This window comes from Spea bombifrons, chromosome 4 (assembly GCF_027358695.1).
Source record: "Spea bombifrons isolate aSpeBom1 chromosome 4, aSpeBom1.2.pri, whole genome shotgun sequence".
Lineage (NCBI taxonomy): Eukaryota > Metazoa > Chordata > Amphibia > Anura > Pelobatidae > Spea > Spea bombifrons.
This window is the reverse complement of record NC_071090.1, coordinates 103,777,936-103,805,046: the sequence shown is the minus strand read 5'-3', so window position 1 is coordinate 103,805,046 and position 27,111 is coordinate 103,777,936. Positions and strand designations below refer to the sequence as shown.

At 42.1% G+C, this 27,111-nt stretch overlaps 1 protein-coding gene and 1 long non-coding RNA gene across 2 annotated transcripts in view; one reads left to right on the top strand and one right to left on the bottom strand.

Annotated features, from left to right (window-relative positions):
- The window catches only part of OLFM2 (olfactomedin 2), a 103,848-nt gene extending 76,972 nt beyond the window's left edge, over nucleotides 1-26,876 (bottom strand). Inside the window, exon 1 of the mRNA XM_053464984.1 lies at nucleotides 26,724-26,876. Within this exon, the coding sequence (XP_053320959.1) occupies nucleotides 26,724-26,864 (141 nt within the window). The 5' untranslated portion in view covers nucleotides 26,865-26,876. The remainder of the gene's footprint in view (nucleotides 1-26,723) is intronic.
- Nucleotides 2,953-6,457, top strand: LOC128492438 (uncharacterized). Its single transcript, XR_008354094.1, has 2 exons — nucleotides 2,953-3,461; nucleotides 6,348-6,457. It is a non-coding gene; the product is annotated as an uncharacterized LOC128492438 (long non-coding RNA).
- Nucleotides 26,877-27,111: the final 235 nt, after the last annotated feature.

Below are 27,111 nucleotides of genomic sequence, written 5' to 3'. Positions count from 1 at the left end.
CTGACTGTTGTGCAGAGGAGGGGTAGGCTTTTTGGCGGGAAATTTGGGGGTGGAGTTAGGGGTAGATTATTTAAGTGGCTGCATTCTTGTGGTCATCTTACCTGGTTGCGTGTCCCACCCTCCCTCCCTTTATATTTGTATTTTTGGTGTGTGTTCTTTTGTCACAGTCTGTGGGGCGGCAGCTTGCCAGGTATCCAGGGGGTTAATGTGGTGGTTAATGAATTGTTGGTAACAACTGGTGGGAGGTTCTTGGCTGTCCATCCGGGTAAGTCCCTTCCTTAAGTGGTATTTGGTTATGGTACCTGGATTACTTGGCAAGCTTGGTGTGTCCATTGTGTTTATTGTATATATTTACATGTTTGTGTTTTGAGTCATTGTCCTTGTTAACGCACCTATGTTTATGGTTTCAGGTTTTGGCCTGACAATGACTCTAATAAATAAAATTGGCTGTGGCCTTTTCTTATCCATATTCAATGGTGTGTGGTGTCATTATTGAGGTTAATGGGGGGTTAGGCCTAGCCTGGAAAATCGAGGCTACCACAGTCATGGCTATTACGCTCTAATCAATACAGAATAACATCATATGTTGCTACTGGGTCTTTTTCATATTGAGGGTTCCTGGCTGCCAGGCCCACTTAGTCATCCTCTGTCTGTCCCTGGTCCACTCATCCTTTTACTATAGTCTGATTGTCTGATCCAGGAGGTATGGAAGGAATCAGGGAGCCTAACAAAGGGCACTAAATTAACTTTGAAATGCAAAGTAAAACCAAAATGGGACAATCTTTAAAATAAAATGGATCGTCACATGGGGATGATTAACCTTCATAAAATTTCCAACCTCTTACCCGATCTTCTAAAACCAACAAAAACAATCTACTTCACAGTGTAATGCTTTTAATATTTAAAATATTCATTATTTCTCCAAACATCCTCTCGTGATTTATTTTTAGTTTATCTGCAGCCTTCAGTATTATTTGAATAATTAAATGCTGATTTATATGCGGGGCAAATTGAAGGGCATAGAGATGTCCTAATGTTTCTGAATTAGGTTTTGATAAAAATACATCTACAATTAATTGGAGGAATCACAGTGGTTTCCATTGAATGACACATATCCCCTGAGTAGGTATTTAGTAGACTCTGGATATTCGTTATATATTTGTTCTCATTTGTCCATACAAGAACCAATAGTTAGACTTTTGTATTCAGATTCAAACCAACCATTTAAAGTTACCAAAATTTGCCAATTTCATTCATTCATACAAATGTGTGAAAATGAGCCCCAGCGAAACAAACGAAAATTAAGGAAAAAGCTCAGAATTTTTATTGAATTTCTTTTTGTTTCCTCTTCCACTCTCTCTTACTCTCTCTTTCAAGGTCTACCTCCCTGGTCCGACAAACGCTTCCATGTCTTCACTTCTTGTTCAGCTCCGCCACTTGTTCTTCTCCTCTTCATAAACACTTCTCTTTTTTCCCTGGATCAATCTAGCCTCTTAGACTACTTCCGCAAGAAGATGGAGCCTCCGCACCATGGGGACAACGGCTCCCACATACCTCTAGTTGGGGGAGATGGTATGCGCGGAGGCTCTGCCCCATTGTGGAGGTACGTGGAAAAGGCCAGGATAATACAGGGGAGAGCCGGTAGCAGCGAAGAGCCAGGAGAAGAAAAAGGAGGAGAACAAGAAGAGGAGCTGTAGATAAGGAGACATAGAAACAGAGACACAGACGTAGTTGTCAGATAACATATGGAGACATTGAGAGATGAAAGAGAGCGAGAATGTGCGAACGAGACTGGGTGACAATGAATGTCATCACCGTACAAGAAAGCCCTCAGAATTTCGTCCGAACCGAAAGGGCAGGGAACAAAATAAGTTTGGACCAAAAACAATACTTAAGATTTGTCCGAATAGTTTTTGGTTATGTTAAATGCTTTGAGGACTTAGAATTTAAAGTAATAGGACAAAAGGGCTATTACAAAAAAAAGTTCATGGGGCTGCTGGCCCTTGTTGCACTTTGCAAACTAGTTTGAACTATCATAAGTCCAACATTTGTGACATCATGCTTGTTGTCAGGCTTTCCCCAGTACATTCAGGAATGTTGGCAGCTATGATATCTCTCCCTGCCACGGAAAAGTACACTTTTTGGGTCAATAGCTGTTCAGAGCTCAGACACATATAGACTTACTATAAATGGATTCAGCAAACTCATTAACATGTATCCGTTGGTTGGTTTTATGAGATTAGAAACCGGTGAAATTCCGTCCTGGTACCATTATAAATTTTTTTGTAATGTATCACTTCGGCACATTAAGGGGGTAGATTTTGGTTGAAAGGACAGTCTCAATATTTTGTGGCTTGATATGTATTAGGTTTTTAAGATGGTTCACATTGGAGGAGCTTAATTATGATCGGATTGCAGGATAAATAGTATGGGTTATGCTAATGCTTTAAGATGGTAATGGATTAAGTCATGGACTGCAAATGCCATAGAGGTTTTACTTTATTTTCCGGTGGTTTTTAAAGTTGTGGATGATTTATATCAATTCTGACAAATGAAAACCACATTGGCTTTCATCAATTTAGTTATATAATTAGAGTTTTCTACAGATCCACTCTGTCTTCATTTTTTTTCTCCTGAAGCCCAAATGTTGAGCAGCACGAGGAGAGAAACATAACGTACGACCGCTCATATCCATACGTCAGCCGCACTAATGTCAATTTGTCAAGTGCCAGGGCCTTTTTGTCCCCAGTCCGGCCCTGGGTGGCGTGCCTTGCTAACACCAAAGGCATTAGTAAGAACTTTCCCAATGCTATTGAATACCCAAACTCATACAAGAAATCATTCTTGTATTAAAATTGTATTATCTCAATTAAAATTTTGCTTCATTCATAATGTGAATATTGAATATGTGCCTTCAGCTTCTCAGCAGACATTTTTATGTTAACCCTGAGTGTCCTTTTCTGTGTGACTCTATGTGCAATGAAAGGTTAAGAGTGGACAGCTGTTTGGCTATTTCTTGCTCCAAGTAAGTTAAAAGAAACTGACCAAGTCTATTCAAGGACCACAATGAGGGGGGTCAGAAGTGATTGATCATCTCAGCTGCAAACATGGTCTTTGCCATAAACTGACCATAATAGGATGAATGGTTTTCTGTATCTTTCTGTATGTATATTTCAGGACACTTGCTACGTAGACAGATCTTAGCACGTAGCGGTCTTGTTTGTAAAGGTATATAAGACATGTGTTGTTTTCATGGAGAGAGAGTAGTCTGGCTGATGACACTCCCTCGTGTGCACGAGCAATAAAATCTGCTTATTCAACTCTTTTGGGAAGAATCTGTGTCTCAAAGTTACTGAGCATTCACAGTTGGGGGCTCGTCCGGGATCCCACATTTCGGACTCAGGATCCAGACGGTGCAGACTCACGATCCTTTACCCAACATTGAGCTCATCTAAAAAAAGGTAAGAGGCACCTCTTTTAAAAGAAAGCCTTTAGTGTAAAGTATTGGGTAGAGGATACGGGGGTCGGCCACTGGGTACCTATCTGAATGACGGGATCCATAAGAGTTGAGTAAGTAAGATGCATGCATGTTATTCTATTTTGTATGTTTATAAGAAGTAAGTTATTGTATTGTATGGTATTGTAGAAGTGCATAGCCTAACCCGCTATTGTAGAAGTGCATAGCCTAACCCGCTGTTGTAGAAGTGCAAAGCCTAACCCGCTGTTGTAGAAGTACATAGCCTAACCCGCTATTGTAGAAGTACATAGCCTAACCCGCTATTGTAGAAGTACATAGCCTAACCCGCTATTGTAGATTTGTGTTTTGTGTAGAGGAGAATAAGATGGGAAATCTTTTCTCCAGAGTTACCCCGGGGTCCCCTCTAGAAACCATGATTAAGAAGCATGGCAAAGAGATGGGAAATATATGTATAAATGGAAATTGGCCTCAGAATCAGATGAGGATAATTTTTATTGTTGGTCCTCACAGGGATCTTTAAATATGGAATCCTTAAAAGGACTCCGTATGACTTTAAAGAAAGACATGTCACATGTCTCCAAAAATGAATGGAGAGTGTTTTGTATGTGGTTTAGGGAAGGTTTCAAAATCTGGAGAAAGCATAATGAGTCTGCTCCACTTGAAAACTCCCAACACCCTCAGGCGGCCGCCAGTTCCCTTTATCCTGTTAGGAAGGAGGAAACTGATAAAAAACTGCAGAAAGAATCTCAGAATGTTGTACTTGTTGATAAGTTATATCCTCCATTGCTTACTAACAATGATATGACTATTGATGATTTGATATTTAATCCTCCCCCTTATAATCATGTTGCCCCTGGAGCTGATGCTCCTGTTCTCATTCCTGAACCTGTTCACACCCCTCCCCATTCTGTCCCGACACCCTTTTCATCTCTATCAACCTTATCCCAATCTACTGCTTCCCCTCCTGCTCTGCATCCAATTTCCCCTCCTCCTTCTATTGATGTTAAACACCCCTATGATTTAAGAAATGCAGTTGTTCAGCCCATTTTTCCTGTTGTTCCTAACCCTACTACTATCCTGTCCTCTATCCCTTCAGAGGCCAAATATTTCACTGTAATTGATCTAAGTTCTGCTTTCTTTAGCATACCTTTGCATAAAGACAGTCAGTAACTATTTGCATTTATAATGTGGATGATTTACTTGTCACATCCCCTACTGAAGAAGTGTGTGTTGCAGATTCCTTTCATCTGTTGCAGGAGCTGGCTAGGAAAGGACTTAAAGTGAACAAACTGAAATTGCAGTGGTGTCTCCCTGAAGTTAAATACTTAGGACAGCTTATTTCCCATGGTTATAGATCTATCCTGATAGGTTGACCCCTATTATCAATTGTCCAGTGCCCCGTACAAAGAAACAGTTACGTGCTTTTCTGGGAATGGCAGGATACTGTAGACAGTGGATATCTTTTACAGATGCTGATATAAATTTTGTTTGTAGATGGCTCATCCTTCATTGACCCAAAAGGACAAAAGAAGGACTGGCTACGCTGTTGTTGACTGTTTTCCGGTGATTGAGTTAGGACCTTTACTTGCTAATTTTTCAGCACAGGTGGCAGAGTTGGTGGCTCTCACTAGAGCATGTATATTAGCTACAGGAAAGAAAGTGAACATATATAGTGATTCTGGATATGCCTTTGATGTTGGTGCCATCTGGCGATTTCGAGGTTACCTTACTTCATCAGGTTCTCCTATTTTTAACCATACACATGTAAAAGCATTGTTAGATGCTCTCATGATGCTTAGTGCAATAGCTGTAATTAAAATTGCAGCTCATACCAAGGGCACTGATGCAGAATCAAAAGGCAATGAGTTAGCTGATAAATCTGCTAAAGAAGCGGCAGGCTTGCCTTCACATAACTTTTTCAAGGAGCTGCTAATGCAGACCCCACCTCACTAACAATTCCCATTTGATTTAAAGAAATTTTATTCCCAAATTGATGAGAAAACTCAGCAATATTGGGAACAAAAGGGAGGAGTGGAAGAAAATGTTTTTTTGGTTTTTGGCATGGCCTTCAAATTTTTTTTACCAGTTTTACCTCCTGATTTGGCTCCCTATATTATCAGACTAGCGCATGGCCTGAGTCATGTGTCTAGTGAAGCAATGATTAAAGCTATACTAGCTGATTGGTGGGCCACAGGTGTACGGCCCCTTGTTAAAGAATATTGTTTACAATGTGTTATTTGTCAACATCACAATGTGGGTAAGCGAGTACACATACAAGAGCATGGGAAGACTCCGTGTCCCATGGGACCCTTTAGAAGTTTGCAAATTGACTTTATTGAAATGCCAAGATCTTTGCATTATAAATATGTCCTTGTTATAGTATGTACATATTCCCGCTGGATAGAAGCCTACCCATGCCAACGTGCAGAGGCAAGAACAGTAGAAAAGAAATTACTACAGGAATTTATTCTTAGATATGGTATACCTCTGCACATCTTTTTAGATCAAGGAATGCTCTTTACTGCTAATATAGTACAGGATCTTGCTAAAGTTTTAGGTATTGTGTACCATCTCCATTGTCCATATCACCCTCAGAGTGCAGGAAAAGTAGAAAGACCTAATGGAGTCTTAAAAAAATAAGATTAGCAAGATATGCGCAGAAACCCATATGCTCTGGCCAGAAGCTTTACCCTTAGCATTAATGTCTATGCGAAACTCAGTTCATGCAGCCATAAAGGTTACACCTCACGAGCTCATAATGGGACGTCCTATGCTAGCAGCTAATTCACTAGAAGTATTAGTGCATGATCATGCTATGATAGATGACACAATTAGCGTGTATTGTAAGACTCTAATGAAGTCCTTTAAGTCTCTCAAATCACAGGTGCAAGCAGTGCGCACGGACACAGGACGACAAACCAATTCACCAAATCCAACCAGGAGAATACGTATTGGTCAAGAGTTTTTAAAAGAAAGAAAGTTCTTCAACTTTGCTGGAAATTCCCATATCATGTCTGCTTGTAACTAACAGAGCTGTAAAGGTAGCTGAGATTGCTTCTTGTATTCATTGCAGCCATATAAAGCTTTTTCCAACTCCAAGGAAATCAACACGTTAGTCCTCCAACAGGCACAATAACCCTAGCTGACTAACCTACGTGGGAAAGCCGAGAAAGGCCAAGAGGCCACTCGTGAAACCATGCAGCAAAATATTGGAAAAGCCGAAAGAAAGATCTAAATGTTTTTTTTTGCATGTCTTGTTAGATTTTTATGGGATTGTGCATGTTGGTAGAATTCTCTTTATCAGTCTAATAAGAAATGGTCAACTCTATTGTCAGATACAAAGGGAGGATATTAGAGTACCATAGGAGAGGGATGGTTTGTATATTGACATAGGCAGAATGTTTTGTGGAGCTTCGGGTGTGATCAGTCATGTTGGGTGTGTGGGTTTGTTCCACATGCTGCGGGTGCTCCCTGTGTTGGGTGTCCCTGTGGCAGGTCAGGGGTTTCACGGGAACTAGGTAATGGGTTTAGTTTTATAAACCAATGAGGAATGGGATCCATTTGGCCTTGAAAAATGGCTCGGTTCACTTGGAGCAAAACTGGTGACTGGTATGATTGTGGCTTTGTTTGTTATTGTATGTGCGTATGTTTTCTTTCTACTAATTAAGTCGCTGAGTGTAAAGTGTACTGGCACTAGCCACGCAATGCCTTTGTTGGAAGGTGAAGAATTCCCCCAATTTTAAAGATCTGGAAACTCTGGATGACACATTGTATGATGATCCACATGAAATGGAATTAATGGACGCATGGTTCGCTATGCAACGAGCTCCATCTCGTCCAAAAACAAATTATTGATTACTTAACAGGATCTGTTAAGAATAAAAAGGGAGGACTGTGAATATTGAATATGTGCCTTCAGCTTCTCAGCAGACATTTTTATGTTAACCCTGAGTGTCCTTTTCTGTGTGACTCTATGTGCAATGAAAGGTTAAGAGTGGACAGCTGTTTGGCTATTTCTTGCTCCAAGTAAGTTAAAAGAAACTGACCAAGTCTATTCAAGGACCACAATGAGGGGGGTCAGAAGTGATTGATCATCTCAGCTGCAAACATGGTCTTTGCCATAAACTGACCATAATAGGATGAATGGTTTTCTGTATCTTTCTGTATGTATATTTCAGGACACTTGCTACGTAGACAGATCTTAGCACGTAGCGGTCTTGTTTGTAAAGGTATATAAGACATGTGTTGTTTTCATGGAGAGAGAGTAGTCTGGCTGATGACACTCCCTCGTGTGCACGAGCAATAAAATCTGCTTATTCAACTCTTTTGGGAAGAATCTGTGTCTCAAAGTTACTGAGCATTCACAATAATTTTTGCCAGGGGACAAGAATGAGAAGGCTAAAGGGTTGCTAAATACAATTCTATGGTTTTTATATGATGGAAATATTTTAGGAAATAGATGGACAGATCGCCACCTTCTCCTTTCTTTTTTACTAAATATATATATATATATCCCATTTTTAAAGAGGCAAGACATCTTTAAGAGATACATACACTAATGTAATCAAGATCAGTGAAAAGATTTCTCGAGAGTACTTTTCATCAGGAAGAGATCTCCAGGCCACTGACTTCTCCACATCGCCCTCGCTACAATTAAATTATCCTTTCCCAAGCAGCAATGGGTTATATGTTAGAACATTCTGCTCTCAACGGGAACCTTTTCAGTAATGTTTGCTCATCCTCCAAAAATGTAAATGCTTACAGCTTGCCTGGGAACTAAAGCATTTGCCACCGTCGTACTTTTGTGTTGAGCAGCCCCTTTAATGGTATGTTTGTTTCCCTTTAAGTGTTTAAACCTTCTGGACCAGAGCTATTTTTTACACCTTAAGGGGGTTACCGGGCTACAGGGCACTACAAGAGGCATGTAGGGATCTACTGAAGCCAAGGCATGGCATCATGCAACATCACAGAACTTGAACTATTTCACAGCTCAATGGACCAGTAAGGGAACATCAGAGGGTCTCCTCAATGGAATACTTGGTTGGTACAGCTAGACAACAATTCACAGTTTTGTTCAACCACAGGGGACAAGAGGTCATAGTCTGAAAGTAGAAAGTGAAAAGCTTAGATGTAATGTAAGGAAGTATTACTTTACTGAACGAGTGGTAGATAAGTGAAAACACTTTCCAGTAGAAGTGGTAGATATTAATACATACTAACATAGTAATTTAGGTTGAAAAAAGACCTACGCCCATCAAGTGTGATCCTTCTACCTACCCATTCTGGTTTTGATCTAAAAGAAGGCATAACAATTCTCAATTAAGCTATTGTTTTTTTTATTCTGCCACGTAGGGGGGGGATCCTTCATGGCTCTAAACAGTAAAATTTCTTCTGAAATCTGCTCTAAAATATTAATTCTGTTATTTATAGCCCTGTATGTTCTGCTTTTCTAAAAAATAAACAAAAAACCCATATCCATATCCTTTCTGAAGGCATTCATTGTATTTGATAGAACCACCTCTCTCTGCAGTGAATTCTTTAACTTTAATGTCCACTCTTCCAGTCTCAGAGGACTGAGTTCCTTGTACATTTCTGTTAATGAACAGGTATCTGGAGGAATCTTTATATCAGTCTCACAAATATTTATGCAATGTTACAATATCCCTCTGAGATGTCATTTACATAGATACAACTTTTAGTCTCTGTTCTTCCAATCCCCTTATTCATTTTTGTGGCCCTCCTTTGCAATTTTTCTTGTTCCATAATGTCCTTTTTAAAGACCGGTGACAATAACTGCACTGCATATTCAAGGTGAGGTCTTACCATTGAATAAAGAGGCAAGATGATATCCTCTTCCGGTGAATCAATACCCCATTTTATACATGCCAATACCTTATTGGCTTTTGCAGCTGCTGACTGGCATTGAGCACTACTGATAAGTCTGTTGTCTACAATTATTCTTAAGTCCTTCTCCTTAGTAGTTTTTCCCTTGGGTTGTTATAATTTTCCCATGATGCATAACTGTACATTTGTCTTCATTTGCTACTTGCCTGTCCAGTTGATGATGCTGTGTCATCAGCAAACACTGAGACATGGCTCTCGATGCAATATGGGAGATCATAAATAGACAAATTAAAAAGAACAGGACCAGGGGCGGACCTCTAAATTAATACATTGGTCCAACAACTCTTTGCATTCTAACTTTTAGCAAATGTTCAATCCAAGTACAAACATTTGCCCCTAAGCCTATGTCTGAAGTTTTGTACAGCAACCTTTTGGGGTGAAACCGTAAAACAAATGCCTTAGCAAAATCCAAAAGATCACATCGACTGCCACACATAGCTCTATATTTTTACTGTCTTTCACAAAACCACGCTGGCTTCTACAAACTATATTCTGATTGAAGATGTGTTCTTGAATGTATGCCTCTAGCAACCCTTGCTTGTAGTTGCCTGGTGAGATTTTTTAACCCATTCTTAAATATGGGCACATCTGCATTCCGCCAGTCTATTGGCACTATACCCGAACTCAAAGAATCTCTAAAGATCAAAAATAATTAAGGATTTATTAGTCGATATGTGCCCACCCTAAATCTAAGACGAGAGCAAGGTTTAACCCCTTAAGGACAATGGGCGGTCCCTAAACCCATTGAAAACAATGCATTTTGAGCCTGTACATGTACGGGCTTTGTCATTAAGGGGTTAAGGTCTTTGCTGCTCGGATGTTTTTATTTTTGTTAAAAAAAATCAAGTTTAGCGGGTTCCCTCCTAGAGTTTGCCATGCCTTAAAAGATAAGTAATAGTTTCTCTGCCCAATCTTTACTTAAGGTGACAAATCCTGTTGTTGTGCATTTTATTGCCCTCTCGCTAAGAAATAACAAGATTATTCACTGCTCTGTTATTGATAGTGTTGTCATAGTTTTAATGCACTTGACAGTTTATGTACCTGGTGCTGGAGAAAACTAAAAGCAGCTGATTTACTATATTATAAACAGCACGTAAATGACATTAAAGATCTGCTGGGAAATCTGCATTAGAAAGGAAAATGGAAGATTAATGCGACTCCCTTGGCAATTGTGGATTCACGTGGTGGCACGTCAAACACCTGGAGCAATTTATTCACAACAAGCTGTTTGGGTTTGCATTATGTATATAGCAAGGGGCATAATGCAGACCCAGAGTGCGGTGGGTCCTACAAATCCCAGGGCCCTAAAAGCCCCTTGGCGCATTAGTAAGCTTTCTTGAACCATAATCATATCTGGGAACTTCTGGGTTCCGGCCAGGACTGTGGTAGGTGGTCCCGCTGATGTCGGTGGGCGGTCCTGCTGACGCCGGTGGGGGGGTCCCGCTGATGTCAGTGTGCTGGCTGTCGACATAGGGGGAGTTCCTGCTGACATCAGGGAGGAAACATCCCCATTTGAAGGGGAAATGGGCGGGGCCACTGCTCAACTGGCTGGTTAGAGGGATCAGAAATCTCTAATGTAATATACAGCATGGCGGATTGTACCTAGCTGGCCCAGCCTCCATAGCAATCTTGGTGCCACACATCCCTAAAACCCACATGTTGGTGTATGATGTCATATCTTCAGACACCTCCTATCCGTCATGCAACACTGGCATTATTATCAAACAAATTACACAAGTACTAAGTAAATAGAAGTTAATTCTAAGCATGTACTGTGTCCGTAACACCCACCTTACCAGACTCCACAAACATTTTGTAAAAAAACCTTTAAAACATAAAGGGATTCCAAGAAGAATACAAAGGAACTATATTTAAAAAGAGAAGAAGTATTCAAGAATGAACAAGAGAATTGAAGGTTTAGTTGTGATATTAAAAGTACAGTACTTCTTCAAGTGTGGTTGATAAGTGGAGTATCTATCCAGCTATATACATAACATAGCTCCCAAGTGTCCTTTTTTAGAGGAGACTGTCCTCCTTTAGCACCCAAATCACCCTGTCATTCCCTCCTTCATGCCCTTCTTCTCTAAATAATGAAGCCAATTTCTTTTCTGCTATCACTAAGTAAAATACATTTTCCCTTTTCATCGTGTTACTCAACCGCATTGATAATTATCAATAGATCACTGAGGACACATAGAAAGTCTTCCTAAAGCCTGTCCGTAGCAACATAAAAGTACCAATAATCGTTAAATCAAAAATAAGGCTAATGAAGGATTTCAACTTTTGTATTATTGAAGTAAAAATAGTCGAAAAGGCTTTAGCTGATTTTTGGAATCCCAGAATGCTAATTTTCAAAACCGAACCAATTTTGATTCATTTACTTGGATTTCAAGGTGTTTGCAGAGTTTAATGATTTAGACTGACATTTAAAAATGATTGTAAGAAAATGCATGTGACGACACAGCTTCAAAAGGTTAAGACCATAGAGATTGAATCATGAGGTTCTCCAGTAGATAAATCTATTTAGTTCTATAGCCATTAGATAAATATACAGTTTTGTAGACTAAGAACCAAACACATTAGTGGTTGTTCTGCACAAATAAAGACATGCTGACAAAATCTACGTGCAGACTAATGGATAGCCATGGACTATAAATTAAAGCTCACTAGGGACCTACCTGTAGGATAACTCTATGGCCTAAAACATAAAACCTAACAGACCTAAAATATCCTACATGAATGTATCCAGGGCCTCCATCAGAAATCTTGGCACCGGTCCATCCTAAAGAAGGGCCTGCCTGCCCTGTCCCACCACATCCTCCTCCCACCAAGTTTTGACCTGGAGAACCTAGAGTAACTACATTTTGCTAATTACATGCTTGCAATGCTGGCCATTGGGAGTCCTGAGAGGGGCCACCAGCACCAAATCTCCACAAAGGGACCATCTGGACCCCATTCAATGCATGGGCCTGTGACACATCAGGGAGACTAGAAGCACCTCCAAGGTCAAAAATGCCATATACTTGTAGAGACAGCTTTACTAGACATGTCCCCCCGAAATATCAAAAATATATATATTTAAAATTGTCCTGTTTCCATACACATTATTGTGTTTTTTGGGGGGGTGTAGGACCATGTGATACCCTCATACCTAGCAACCATGGGAGGGAGAAGGGAGACAGAAGGACTGGGTTCCAAAGAAGGACTGTTCATACTAAACAAGGACACTTGGGAAGTTTGTCATTTATGACTGCTTTGTCCAGGACCTGTGTCTTTTTTAATTCTTCCCCAAAATAAGGTTAGCTGAGGATCATAGGGTTATAGTTCAACAAAAGCTAGAAATGTACCTTTTAGCTACCACTACTCTACCCAAACACATGTATTGTCTATAAACAGTGCCAGCTCTGCTTCGGCTATGAATGATTACCAGGAGCCACACATACATCAGGGTGCTAATGAAAAATGATGGGGAAATTGAGGGTTGAAACGTCAACGAGGTATAACAAATATGGAAAGGGAGCAATCCAACCCCTCATATCCTCTCCAAACAGTTCTCCAAAAAAAAGTTTATTTTCGGTATGTTTGACATATTTTTACATTCACAGAGCAAACTCAATGCAAATCAAGCCAATTAATCTTGAAATAAAACATTTTCTGTACAAAAGACAATTCCGAATGGCTGGAGAGAAGAAATATTGCAATAATAAAAAGTGTGAGACACTGAGCTTGCGTGTCATAAAAAAAAAGAATACTGCATATTAGTAATGTCTGCCAAAAAAGGTGACAGGTCTGATTTGTACTGAGTTCTATTCTTGCGCTGGCCATCATTCCTAGCATATGTATAGATCAAAAGATAGTTTCAATTGTACATTCATAATTAGGAACTCTACCTACTTGCATATGGATAAAAGGGGAAGATTACAAGGAATGGGAAGCAGTAGGAGTTAAAGAAAGATGTTATATTGAATAATACTTGGAGGTATAGGGATGGGTTCTCTATAAAGTGATATAAGAAATTATAGAGAGGGGATACATAGGAGTAATAGGAGGATTTATAAGGAGAGTTTACATGGGCAATAAAAGGAGTTATAGGGAGAGCTTATATTGAGTAATAGGAGGCGTTATGGTACACCTTGCAAGTGCCCTGTTTTCTTTGGGACAGTCCTGATTTTTGGGCACTGTCCCACTTTAGTGTGCACTTGAGATCAGGGGCAGTTGGGGAGATCCTTTGATCTGCCCTTGACTGGCCGAGGGAGAATAACTAAGAGAGTAACACATAACTTCCAACTTCTACTCCCGGCGAATCAGAACATCGGGTAACAGCACTACTGGACCCCTGGATAGTAGCCCCCAAAACTCCTGTCCCGCCAAGCTTGACAAGTCGTGACTGTCCCGTGCAAAGCTATAAAGAACATCTAGCAACAGGGGAAAAAAAGCTAATCGGTTCTACGGAGTGGAAGAGGAGATAAAAGGTGGAGTTGACGGAGCGTCACCCATTTCTGTCTTCATTAACATGTATGTGTCATGACGTTAACAATAAGACAAGAGCACATCAGTGAGAGTCTGTGTCTGCGACACTGCCTGAGTACCAGGTGTCAGCTTGAGGAGGATGCTGAAGGCTTTGAACGGCGTGTCCGTGTCACCAAGCCTCACATCCCATTCATCTTCCCACGGCCGGCATTGATTTCACAGTGCAGCTATAATTACACTGCATAGTGTCCAGAGGTTGAATCAGACTTTGTGGATAATAACAGGCTCCAGCTGACGGGCGAGGGAAATAACAGCCTAATTGTTCTGCCGAGTGGAGTAGTGTAATCCTGACGCTGATTTATTAGAGACCTGCTTAAATAACTCTGGGGCCCGAGATGAGGGAGGAAGCAGCAAGAAGGATGAGGATACTTCACTTTAATTTGGTTTTATATAAGGGTAATGGAGGCAGACTATTAAAAATAATATAGATTTCTACACAATAAAAATGAGGAGAAAGAAAGTAACCAGTAATGATTATTTTCTTTTTTATGTATGATGTACTTCCACCTTACTTTTCATGTGTAACTGCTTCCCATAAAATCACCTGAACTTCTTTATTTCGTCGGTAACTGCTCTCCTGTTTTATTCTTCATTCCAACATCTATCAGCCATGGACTAGTGATGTATACAGCGCTTTAGTATCTAATGCTGCCAGTCGGGGGGCCAGACTGGACACGACGAGGAGGCCCTGGCACTTTAAGGCCAGCGGCGCCTTGATAATGATGTAAGCGCAGCCTACAGCTGGATACACACAACACATTTTATGATCACGTAGCATGCGGCATATCCGCCATATGTGCCAGATGGCCAAGAGGGGTCTGATGCTAGTCCTAATCAAGGTTGGTGTTTGCAGCAGGCATGCTAGGCCTCAGGCCTGCACAGGGAAAAAAGGGCATTAGAAATTGGGTCTCAATAGGTAGATCTGCCCCTTGTCAAGCTTCCCAACGGCTGTCACCAGTTCGGATCTGTCTCTCTAAGAAGAATATGCCACTGGTGTCCATGGGAAGCTTTAGGAAGTTAGATCTCCCTATGGGGACCCATGAATGAAGTAGCGTCCAGTTTCGGTCCCCCCCCACCTTCTAAATAAAACAAGAGACAATTCTTTATTTCAAAACTTTATTAATTGTCAACTATGGATTTTATTTGTCCGCGGTGCGGACCGCATATAACACAGCACCGCGACACTCAACCTTTATTAAATGTTTACAACATTGATAACTTTATAGCCAAATATATTTTGGCCAAGTATATAAACATTTCACCGTCAAAATAACAACCACAATGCTAACCAATCATAACCATGAAGTAACCTGCTGGTATGGGCGTATCCACCTGTATCCCTGCTGGAACTGCCGGCGTCCCCCAGCGCGGCAGTCACACGACCATACGATTCACAGGGGCAGCTGCCCCTGGAGTGTTCTGCACTTATACCTCTGTGCACCACAAGTAACCACACCTAGATGGTTAACTCCTGCACCGTACCAGCGTAAAAACCTGAGCCCCCGGCTAATGCAAAAATCAGGGAGGGATGGGCGGGAAAATATTTTTTAAAATGCTGACCCTATAGCATAAACCCCCCCTTTATATACCCCCTCAGGGAGGGCAATTACCCCCTCCCGTCTGGTCTTGCACGTGCCTGAAAGGCTTAACACTTTAGGTGCTAAAATTTTGCCTAGTCATGCCTTAACCCTTAACACTAGGCTTTCCACGGGGTACCTCGTCCGGCACTTCATTCATGGGGCCCCTCCGTCCAATTCTTTCCCTACGGGGCTGTTCTAATCCATCGGTCCTTCTTTCCTCCACCTATGTTCCCACTTTTTGAGAGCTTGGAATGTTTGTGGGTTATGATTGTCTCACATTGTTCTACAGCAAACAAAAGTCACTACAAACTTAAGATAATACAGCAAGACAAACCCTAAAACGAGTCTATGAATCAATTTGTGTAACTAGAGGATAATTGAGTCAAAACATGACAACCTAAAAAGAAAAAAAATGGGAGCGCCAATTAGTATTCTTGCCCGGGGTGCCATTTTGTAATTTCTTCTATAGCTCCGAATAAGTCCTCTTATTACGCCATATAACCCTCTCTACAAGCCCTCCTGTTGCCCCATACAACTGCACCCAATTCCACCTCTTATTACTCCGAAAATCGTTACTGTGACGTCTCTTTTTCTACATATTTCCTCTGGCTAGAAGTAACAGATCCACACAACAGAATTAGAATTGTTTTAATTGATTTGGAACATAAGGGAATAGGATTACTCTAATTAAAACACTTACTAATTGAAAGGCTGGTGCTCCCACAAGTCCTGCCTTTAGTATAAACAGCACAGACGTACGTAGTGTATGTCACCGCTGGCACAGCTCAGGGGGTTCTTATTGGCTGAAATTATGAAACCGTTATCTCTGTACTTAATACTTTGTATCCTTATTATTTTGCTAAATAAGCACCTTAACATAAAATGATCTATAGTTCGGTAAATGGCTCTTATGGCCACAAACAAATCATTGATCCTTGAAAAAATAAAAATTGGCATAACTGCCCCTTTAAATTGGCACAAGGGATCCGTTAGCAGCTTGACAAATACTCACAGAATGCCAAGACGCTGTGTATCTAATGGGATTATGAAATGAATAAACAGAAGCGCTGTTATTAAGTTTCACAATTAATTTTGTGCAGATTGCCCTATTGCCCTTTCCCATTCCGTGGCATATGCCCAAGAGGTTTGGGTGCCTTAATATCCACCTCCAGGGCAGCTTTTGATCTCTGGGTGAGGGGGTCTGCATTTGGCATGGCTTAATTCCATGCCTGCCCCTTTTTTCAAATATTAGGGGATATGGTTATGCCTGTCCCCGTGTGGCCAGATCAACCTCCTGACCATGTAGAGCAGTAGGTGGAGAGCTCCTGTGGACAGGCCTGGAGACACCTGGGAGCTCTTCAGGTTTCACCGGGTGAAGCACTGCTTTACTTCTCTGGGTCACATGTCCTGCCCCTGAGCATACCTGGGGTTTGACCTGGAGATTGCCGGGTGAGCGGTGCTCCTCTGGTTCTCCGGGTCAAGACCAGAATCCTCCGGGTCATGGGAGCAGGGTCTTGACACGCCCCGCTTCCCGCCCATTTTTCCTTTAAATGGGGGTGTTTCCCACTGCCCTCAGTGGGACCGCCCACCAACATCAGTGGGACCGCCCACCAACGTCAGCAGGACCGCCCACCAACGTCAATGTGCAGTCCTGGCCGTGTCCCGCAAGGTTCCCAGTTATGCCTCTGAGTCGTGAGAGCGATATTTAGGCATGCCTGCTCCCCGCCCCCTTCCATACTGATTCAAACTTTGTGGGCTAGCCCCGCCCTTGTAGATGGTTAGCACCACCCCTCACCAAGCCCCTCCCCTGTATGGCTGGAGCATGGATCAGTTGTCAGGTAACATGAACAGAAACCCAATAACATTAAAAATACTGATAATGTTTGCCCCATGCTGTCGGTTCTCTAAAGTGGGACACAAAAAAAAAAAGATTTACATAATTAGCATTAATGGGGGAGGAATAATGATGCAACAACTGTGAACAGGAAGGTAAGATGGCTGCCTCCATTGCAGAAACATAATGTAGGTATGTGATACATAAGTATTGTTGACTTTATTCTGCAAACACATTTTTACAGATTTATTATTAGAGTAATGTGCTGTAAAACGTGTGATTATAAATGATTGTAAAATGTTAAAAAATGTTCACTTTCAAATTGAATTGCAAAGTTATAAACATATATCAACATGCCCCACGTCACATGTAACGGTAAAACTGGAATCAAATGGCTTTACGGAAATCAACATAAAGGGAAAGCGACTGATTACTTCATCTTGTGTTCCAACCAGAAGTGGCAGCGCATGGCAGGTGAGAAATGATAAGACTCTTCTCTCGAAGCCTCTGGCTAAGCCTTCCATCTTGGTCATTTCAGAGACGCCTGACATCAGTTGTATGAAGGCGTGCATGCACAATATGAGCGTTTGCCAAGGATGGATTCAGGGGGCAATTGGCCCCTGGGCCAGTCCAAAATTCTTCAAAAAGGGATGCTTTAGACCAGCCCCGGAGCAAGAAATAGGTGTAGGGGCACCATGACCGGGGAAGGAACAAGGAGCACCCCATGACCTAACAAGGGGTTAAATGTTTGTTAGATACATACATCCTCTGTGACTGCTTGGCCCCTGTGTGAACTTTTGCCCCCACACTCTGAATGTTCAGGAACAGGAAGAAGGGGAGGGCACTGGGTGGCATCAACTAAATAAATTTGGGAACCTACTCACAGATGAGCTTGTAGGTTTTTTAAGTAGGCGAAATTCCCACCCTCCCTTCCCTCTCTCTTTTTTTATTTTGGTTCTTTGTTTGTGGTTAATTATGATTTATAATTATGATTTATATGTTTAAGAAATATGTTAATGAGTGTCACGGTTAGGGATAATACTGGAATTTTGACCGTGGCCAAATTTATCCAAAATCGAATAATAAAACAATTTTAATTACACACGTTGTCTATTTGTCTTATTGGGGAATGGGGCCGAAGTTGACGATACTAAGGTCATGCTTGGAACGCCCCACTCGCAGAGGCAGGAGGGCAGTGGGGTGTCATAATGTGAAGTTACGTGACCCCGTGGTAAAAGCACAGTTTGCCTGCAGCCATAAGGCAAGGCCCCTGGCAGTTAGGGGTGTGAGGGGTGTGAAGAGTGTGAGGTGTGATGGAGTAGGTATGTTTTAGTGTAAGCGTGTGTTATGTGAGTGAGTGTGTTAATGTGTGTGTATGTTGTGGTGAGCTTGTAAGTGTGTGAAAGTGTGCATGTTAGTTACAAGGGGGGGCAACAGACCAGGGGGCCACTAAACTATACCTGCCAAAAGGTATTAGCCCTCTCTGCTGTATGCCCATCAAAATTTGCCCCTCAATCTCAAGGGCAGTGTAGAGCTGAAGATGCAAGATGGCACCTGCTGTCGGGAATCTTGTCTGTTCCTAGTTGTAGCAGTTGGGCTTGTGGGGATCATGTTATATTTTGTAATTCTAACTAATGCGTTTAATTTGTCAGAATCCCCATTTTTAGCCATTTTAAATATTTGACGGTATGGGTAAGATGAAGTGTGTGCCTAAAAATACCTTCAAAACTTCTCAGCCATTGTTAAACGTGTCAACAGCTTATGGCTGCGTTTATTTTCTATTGATTAACATAAAGCTGCCGTGGAAACGGGTACAGATTAATGTTTAGACACTTTAATAACCGAAACACACTTGGGGACAGTTTGTCGGATTACTTCTGAATAAAGTAGTCTTAAAAAAAAAAGCAATCACCAATTCCTTTCATTTTCAAATATATTTTTTTCTTTTCTGGCCAAGTCTTACAGCATTACATACTTTACACAATCCCACGCCGAGACAGATCTCTGGTCAGACCTCACCTAGAGTACTGGGGACAGTTCTGGAGACCCCATGTCCAGAAGGATATTGACACATTGGAGAAAGATCAGAGGAGATCTACAAACATGGTAAGTCGTTTGAAAAATAGGAATTATCATGAAACACGTCAGGCGGATTGAGATGCTTTTTGCTGATTTATGCTTAGGGACGTCGATTTAAAAAAGGCCAAGCTTTATACCCACACAAAGATTTTGGTTCTTGCCTCTTGGTATCTAAAATTGCACGCTGTCCGGTCCTATCTGTTTCACGCTTTGATGTTCCCGTTTGGTCGGACGGGTGAGGGACCTTTATCAAAGTGGGTTAAATCAATCGAAGCAAGTTTCTCCCTTCTCGTCTTTGCAATGTTAGGATGTGTCATTTAACTGAAGGGTAGTAGATGAATGGAACAGTCTCCCAGCAGAAGTGGTGGACGCTTATACAGTTAGGGGATTCAGACAGGCATGAGACAGACGTAAAGCTATCCTCATTGTGGGACCAGACAAATAACTGATAGGGGTTTGAATCCCTTCCATCAGGAAAATGGGCAGACTAGATGGGCCAAATGGTTCATATCTGCCGTCAAATTCTGTGTGTCTACTGTTATGAGATGATTAAAAGGATAGTTTGATGTCGCAGGGCGCTATTCCAAAGAGTAATGCATATCAAAGTACTTTAATATACATTATTGAAAAGGTTTATTTTGAAAAATCCTTAGGTAGAAGCTGCAGCTCCAGTGAGTATGTGATGTGTCAGGAGATGTGTTCGGCCAACTACATCGCCGGCACGAAAAGTCTTGGAACGCCTCCATTTCCACCCCGATTCCTTAACGCTGGCAATCCTAGCAAACAGGAAGTGTGCCAGTACAACAGCTCAGCAGCTGGGACTGCCCCAGCAAAATGGGAACAGTTGTCAGCTATGGCATTATAATAACACGAAATTTAAAGACACATTCCCTATTAAGGGTCACATTAGAGGGACACGGATGTCACTTAGGATTTCCGTACATATATTTATCATCTTCTATACTAATACGGGTGGAAATAATGAATTTTGGCTTAATTAATATATGCCTTTTTTATATATATCGCTGATGCCTTAAATGAGTTAAGTGCTAATTACCCACCATCCCACCCAGAGACATGCTTTAAACGAGCAGGACATGACAGGTTTATACAATGAATGTTCAAATACGAGCCAAGCCGATCCACGCATACTGAAGCTCGGCGGCGCTCCGACTCATTTTTTTGACCTGCATGCAAATGTTTTCTTTCAAGGGCAATTTAACTTAAGCAGGTACTTTAATTAAAGCCGGTGCTGCGCTGACACTTTAAAGCCTTAATCCTGCTTCGCGGACACACGCGACAAAGCGCTCAGTCATACAACCCCTTCGCGATGCTATTATCTAGACTGATTGATGGGACGTTCAACTTGACGGATAGGTAGACAGAACCGGATAGTCCCGCCATGCCGCTCGGCTCCGCAGAATACCCAACTGCCTGTGAACGGGATGGAGGCACCACCATCGCCCACCAGCTTGGAGCGCAACGTCTGTGAGTTTATTTACCCCACATACATGCATACCCCCAACATTTATAGGTGGGGAGCCCAACATACCCCAAGAGCCACCTAGTGGCCATCAGCTGCAGGACTTGAGAAACAGCACAGACCTCCATCGATCTTACAGCTACCTGGGCAGGTCAGGAGAGGTCAGACGATCTCCCCAACCAGCCCATGATCCCCACTGCCCGCAAACGCAGGACTGGAACGCATGCATGCCTTCCAACTGTCCTGCTTTGTGCATGACAGTCCTGATTTTGCCACGATATCCCACAGTGCCGCCATGCTCTGCCTATATGCTTTTCGCCAGTCCCGATTTTATCCTCTGCTGTCTGGGAGAATGCATACTGAGCATGTGCAGAATTGTGTGCGTACGCAAACACTCTACCTCCCAAGCCCCGCCCCTCCGTATCCTGATTCGCCGGGGTGGAAGTTGGGCGGTATCTACGTGCGTCCATCCTAAAGACCAGAAGCAGAAGAAATTTAAATCAGAAGTAATATTGACCATAAAGTGTGACCCTCGGGGCAGTTACAGCACCCCCGGGGACTTTCTAAAGGAGCCCACCCTGAGAATATTAACCCTTTAATAGCCCAGCGTGAAGATTCTATGCCCAAATGTGTGACTCCCTAAACGGCTTGACCTGTCATTATTCAAAGATACACTTTATTGAGTCACCTGCATTCAAGCAGGGATATCAACTTTTTTTTATCTGATCACAGCGGGGTAGAATAGGAAAAAAAAAGTCAGTTCTAGACTATTTGACCGTGAGAATCTGCCCCTTCACCCTGAGATTGAGGCAAAAACCCTGAGATTCAGGGGCAAACTCCGAGTTAAATGTATAAAGAAAGAAATAATGTGATAAGCAGAGATTAGAATCCGAACGTTACACATTGTATCCTGGTCGCGGAACGATGCAGCAAAGGATTCTGGGTAACCTCACCGAAGTGAGCTGTCAAGAGCCTAGAATTTCACTATAATGAACGGGACTTTTAGAGCTAAATTGGAGAAAGGAAATATACAAGTCAATTGCCCTTTTGGGCGCCCTGTATTATTCTCCAGTTTCTTTCGGCGAGCGTCAAGGAGAGATGTTTCGACATTTTCTCGAGCAGACAGTTTTTCTCCGTGTTTTGCACTCTGAGGTTTATAGAAAGCGCTGACTTAAGAGGTTAACGGACGGCGAGAAATGCGTCTGAACCGCATCAACGCTGTCTTTTCAGCTTTAAACAATGACTTGATGGAGAGCGTAGTTAAAAAAACCTACAATGGCAGGTTAGGATACTCATGCAATGTAATCGGCCCCATTCGGCCCATGGCGTCTGCCCGTTTTGCCTGATGTACTTTAATCAGCCGTTGGTCTCACCTTAGATTCAGGAGCCATTTGTCTATTCCATGCATGTTTAAGTCACCTCGCTGCATTAGCCGCTACCACTTCTCCTGGAAGGCTTTTCCACGTATCTACTTTCCTCTCAGTAAACTAAAACATCCTTACATTTTCTATGCTGCTTATATAAATGTAAGGATGGTTTTGACGGGGTAAGGCTAGAAACATGGCTACGGGGCATGGCTTTACCACGATCATGAACATTATGATATTGATCACTTTGTTACAGACATGAGACACACATTTCCGTGTGCGAATGCTGGACATGGTCGTAGGGTTATCACTGAACCCAATACACATCTTCTGGCCAACTGGCAAATACATATATATATGGGCCATACCATTCACACTCCAATAAGAAGAAGGTCACATTTTCATGGTGGAATGTACCAACTTCCAGGCAATGCAAGGACTTCATCAGGGTGAAAGAAAAATCATATGGGCGATAAAATATTGTGAGATATCTCGGTCTAGAGAACTTGGTCTAGTTAGATGAGTAGCTACAGTGTCCCAGAAAACAGGCTCTCCGGTTCGAACAAGTCTTTTAGAAAGCTTTTAAGAGGAACCAAGAAGCTTTGTGGACAAAACTGGAGCTTCTCTCGGTCAAAGTGATACATTCGGAGCAACGACCTTAAAAACCACTGGGATGTTCTTGCTCATTTCTCCTGATTTAAGATTTGATGTCATCCTTTCTTTATAAAATGCAGCCAAATGGCCCTGACTTAGAAGAAGAAAGGAGCCGTTAATAGAAACTTCACGTAGCTGCCAGTATATCGCATTTTATAGACAATGTCCTCTTACATTTACAATGGGCTGTTTAATAGACCACTTTATAGTTTGTCTTTACTGCTTTTTTAATTAAAATGTTTTTGTTACAATTTGACTTTTAGTGGACTGAAGCAAGAAATTAGCATCGTGAAAAAAAGAAAATGTCTGTCCTTGTTGGCGACAGTGATAGAGTATCCCTTTCTTATAGCCCTATGTTTCCATCTACATGCCTACCATGTTTCCGGTATAATCTCTTGGGACTCTGGAGGGCATGTGATGTCATGCATAGCTCCACTCATTATATGTGGACTGTGTCATGATGTCACATCATCAATCTGACATCACCTGTACCCACTCTCCCGCTTGGAAAGCGTGCATGCAAACAGGGCCGGCCGAAGACTTAACGCCGCCTGGGGCGAAGTTTAAAATGCCGCACCGCCGACGCCGACGCGGCAAGGGGGCGGCATTTTAAACTTCGCTGACGCTATTATTTACCCCCCCTCCCCCGGTGCTTACCTTTAAAGAGTCCTGCGGCGAGTCTCCCTGCTCTGCCACGGTGCCGGCTTGTAATGCTGAGCGCCGGAAATTGACGCCACTTCCGGCGCTCATCATTACAAGCCGGCACCGGGACCGAACAGGGAGACTCGCCGCAGAGGAAAGAGAGAGGGGCGCCGAGCGGGTAAGCGAAAACCACTCGGCGCCCCTCTCTCTCTCCTCCGCTTCAAAACAAACAAAAAAAAAACGGCCGCCCCTTCTAAAGTGCCGCCTGGGGCAATTGCCCCAGTCGGCTCCATTGTAGGGCCGGCCCTGCATGCAAATACTGACACCGAACTTGCCGTTGGCAAGCCCAGCACAGAAGCCCGGTTTTTGGGACTGTCCTGGTAAATATTGGACTGTTAGGTGCTACTCGTCAATCATTTGGAGGCCTCACTTGATTGCAACAGCCACTTTTGGGAGACCTGATCACCAGGTGAGATTATCAATCACTCATCTCAACATAGATGTCTATTCACTAAGGGATGAGTTTGAAGAACCCGGGAACTATCACCTTGGATGCTCAACATCTGACTCCGGCTACAACTTCTTACCAAGAAACGTAAGACCCTTTGAGGTAATTCGGGTTCAACTAAAAAGAAATCTGAACAGCATTTGGAATAATACTTACAAATTATTGTTTCAGATTTATTTTTAATTGCCCGCAAGCTCACAGATCACGTGCCCCCCTTGGCTTCTGTCTTCTGTGCAGCACGACCTTAAGTACATCGTGGGCCGCGGGTTATAAGTGCACAGCCGGGAATGCTACCCACAGACGGCTGCGTGTGCACCGGGACTCATCCGTACCACATTCATCACGTTCTGTTACTAATTGCATCAGGAACGTGTAAAGCCGCTCTCTATATATATGTAGCTTGGAAGGAAGAAGAAAGAGGGGGAGATATGATAGAAACATTTTAAGGGATCCAAAACAGAGCGTCAGAGGTTTACATGTGATATAAGGAAGGGTTACTTTACTGAGAGGGTGGTGGATAAGTGGAAGAGCCTCCCAGCAGAAGTGGGCAAATACAGTGAGAGAATTCAAACATGTATGGGATGGGCGTACGGCTTCTGAATCTAAGATGAGACCAACGGCTGATTAGGATCTGAGTATTCTGGCGTGTTTTATATGTAAATATATACATGTCTAAGTTCAAAGGAATATGTCGGAAGCAAACATATGCTGTAATAAAGTGTTCGATTGTGATCCATACATCATTATATAAGAGAAGTAGACTCAGACCGTAATCACTCGTTGGTCTCTTCTTAGATTCAGGAGCCGTATGTCTATCCCATACATGTTTACATTCTCTCGCTGTATTAACCTCTACCGCTTCTGCTGGGAGGTTGTTCCACTTATCCACCCCCCTCTCAGTGGAGTTAATTATCCTGCCCAAGTAACATTGCACTTTGACCACACTGTGGTCATAACACTCGGCAGGTACTTAAACATCAAACGCTGGCAAGTATTTCTAGATTTTTATAATATTTCTCATAAAATGGAACTCAATAAGTTTTAGTAGTAAAACCACACTAAGGCAGACGAAACAGGGCGCCAGAACCATAACTTCTATAAAATCTATCTCATATACGCTCTATGATTTAGGTTAATGTCTATGCAAGAGGCAAATAAGCAGTTTTACTCCTGCCGGTTATTAGTAATCATTATTCAATATTTCATCAACTGAAAATTGCTCAGGGTTGAGAGATCTGCTTCTCGCCAGCTGCTGCTGGACTGCAACTCCCATCAGCCCCGGCCGGCCATCAAGATGTATGCTGAGCTGCTTTGGTATGGATACTCATGACATATACCGTGCAATATTTAGGTCATCTGGTTTAAGGGTCCTCAGTTATACTATGGGAACAGATCTGGAAAATATACTATATATATATATATATATATATATATATATATATATATATGTGTGTGTGTGTGTGTATATATATACGGTATATATATATGGCATATCTATATACGGTATATATATATATATATATATATATAGTTATTTATATATATATATATATAAATTGCTGTGTTCTTATTTTTCTATAAAAATGTATATAAAAATATATATAAATATATATTTTTTTAAATGGTGAAGAGCAGTTAACGTCAATTATTGCATTAATAACAATCACCTTAACATAGCATAATGTAGCATGTCCATTGTCACTAATCAGATACCCATCACCATTATACAATTTGCAATTTTAATCGCCAGTTCAAAAATAACCAAAGGGGGGGGGAAGGGATTAACAGTAATAACAATGTGTGTGATTATTAGTATGCATATCAGCATGTTAATTACATACAATATTACGCGTATGTAAGATGCACACCCTAACAAGTGCCTTGCGTGCTCAACCTTGACACGTTGTGTATCGTTCCCGTGTATAGATATAACACACACACACCCACAGGAGGGGTACTCTACATACTCCAGACGTCATGTACAGAAGAACATGTGTTGGGTATACACGCAAGCACACTGGCTGACACGCCGTGGCATGTATGTAACCAATGACAAATTTATCCTCACGGACAGGCAACGTATACATACAATAAAGTCAGAGTGTAGCCATCCAGTACACGTTACACAATATGCAAAAAACAGTACGCACAGACCAACAATGTATACACCGGGGCGAAATAATCTCTCATTGTTCTGCACATCGGGATGTATTAAGGTTTTTTACACAATGCAATATGAATATACGTGTCATTTACATTGGAAACAAAAGGGTTGCAAGATAGGTGCATCGCTACAGTATATGCATCATAAATACGAATTAAAATTAATACATGTACATAAAACACACACATATATATATATATATCACATCCACATCGTGTACTTTCTGTGATATATATATATATGGCAGATATCAACTTCATGTGCAGCCTTTAATATTCAGTACGTGAACATGCTGTGCATCCATACACACACATTTTAAAGCAGCGCACACACACACACACACACAGACACACACACACCTCCCTGTCCATCCTCTCCTTGGCCAGGCTCTTTTGTCAATGTCAGCAGCAGACACTCTCCCCCCCCCCCACTTCCCACAGGCCAGCATCAGCACCACTGTGTATGAACAGCCATAGAGCAAGCAGAGAGCCGGTGCTTACCTGAGCCGTCCTGGCCTGTAACATGAACAGCAGGAAGATCATGCTGAAGAGGTGCATACTGAGGGGTACATGGGGGCTACTGGCACCTCTATACAGACCCCCAGGGCTGATCCTACCCTCATCTACTGACTCCCTCCACATCCGCCTCTTTCCTGCTCCCTCCCGCCCTCCTGTCTCTGTTTTTTGTCCCTTCCTCTCTCCCTCCCACCCCTTTATTCTATCTCTCCACCCTTGATTCCTCAGTCTTCGTTTCCCTCCCCGTTTTCCTTTCTTCTCTTTAGTCCTCTGTCTCTCTCTCTACCTTCCACTCTACTTCTTTCTCTCACAGCAGCCTGTATGCATCTCTACTCTGTCTGTGCCTCTCCCCACCTCCACCTCCATCAAATCT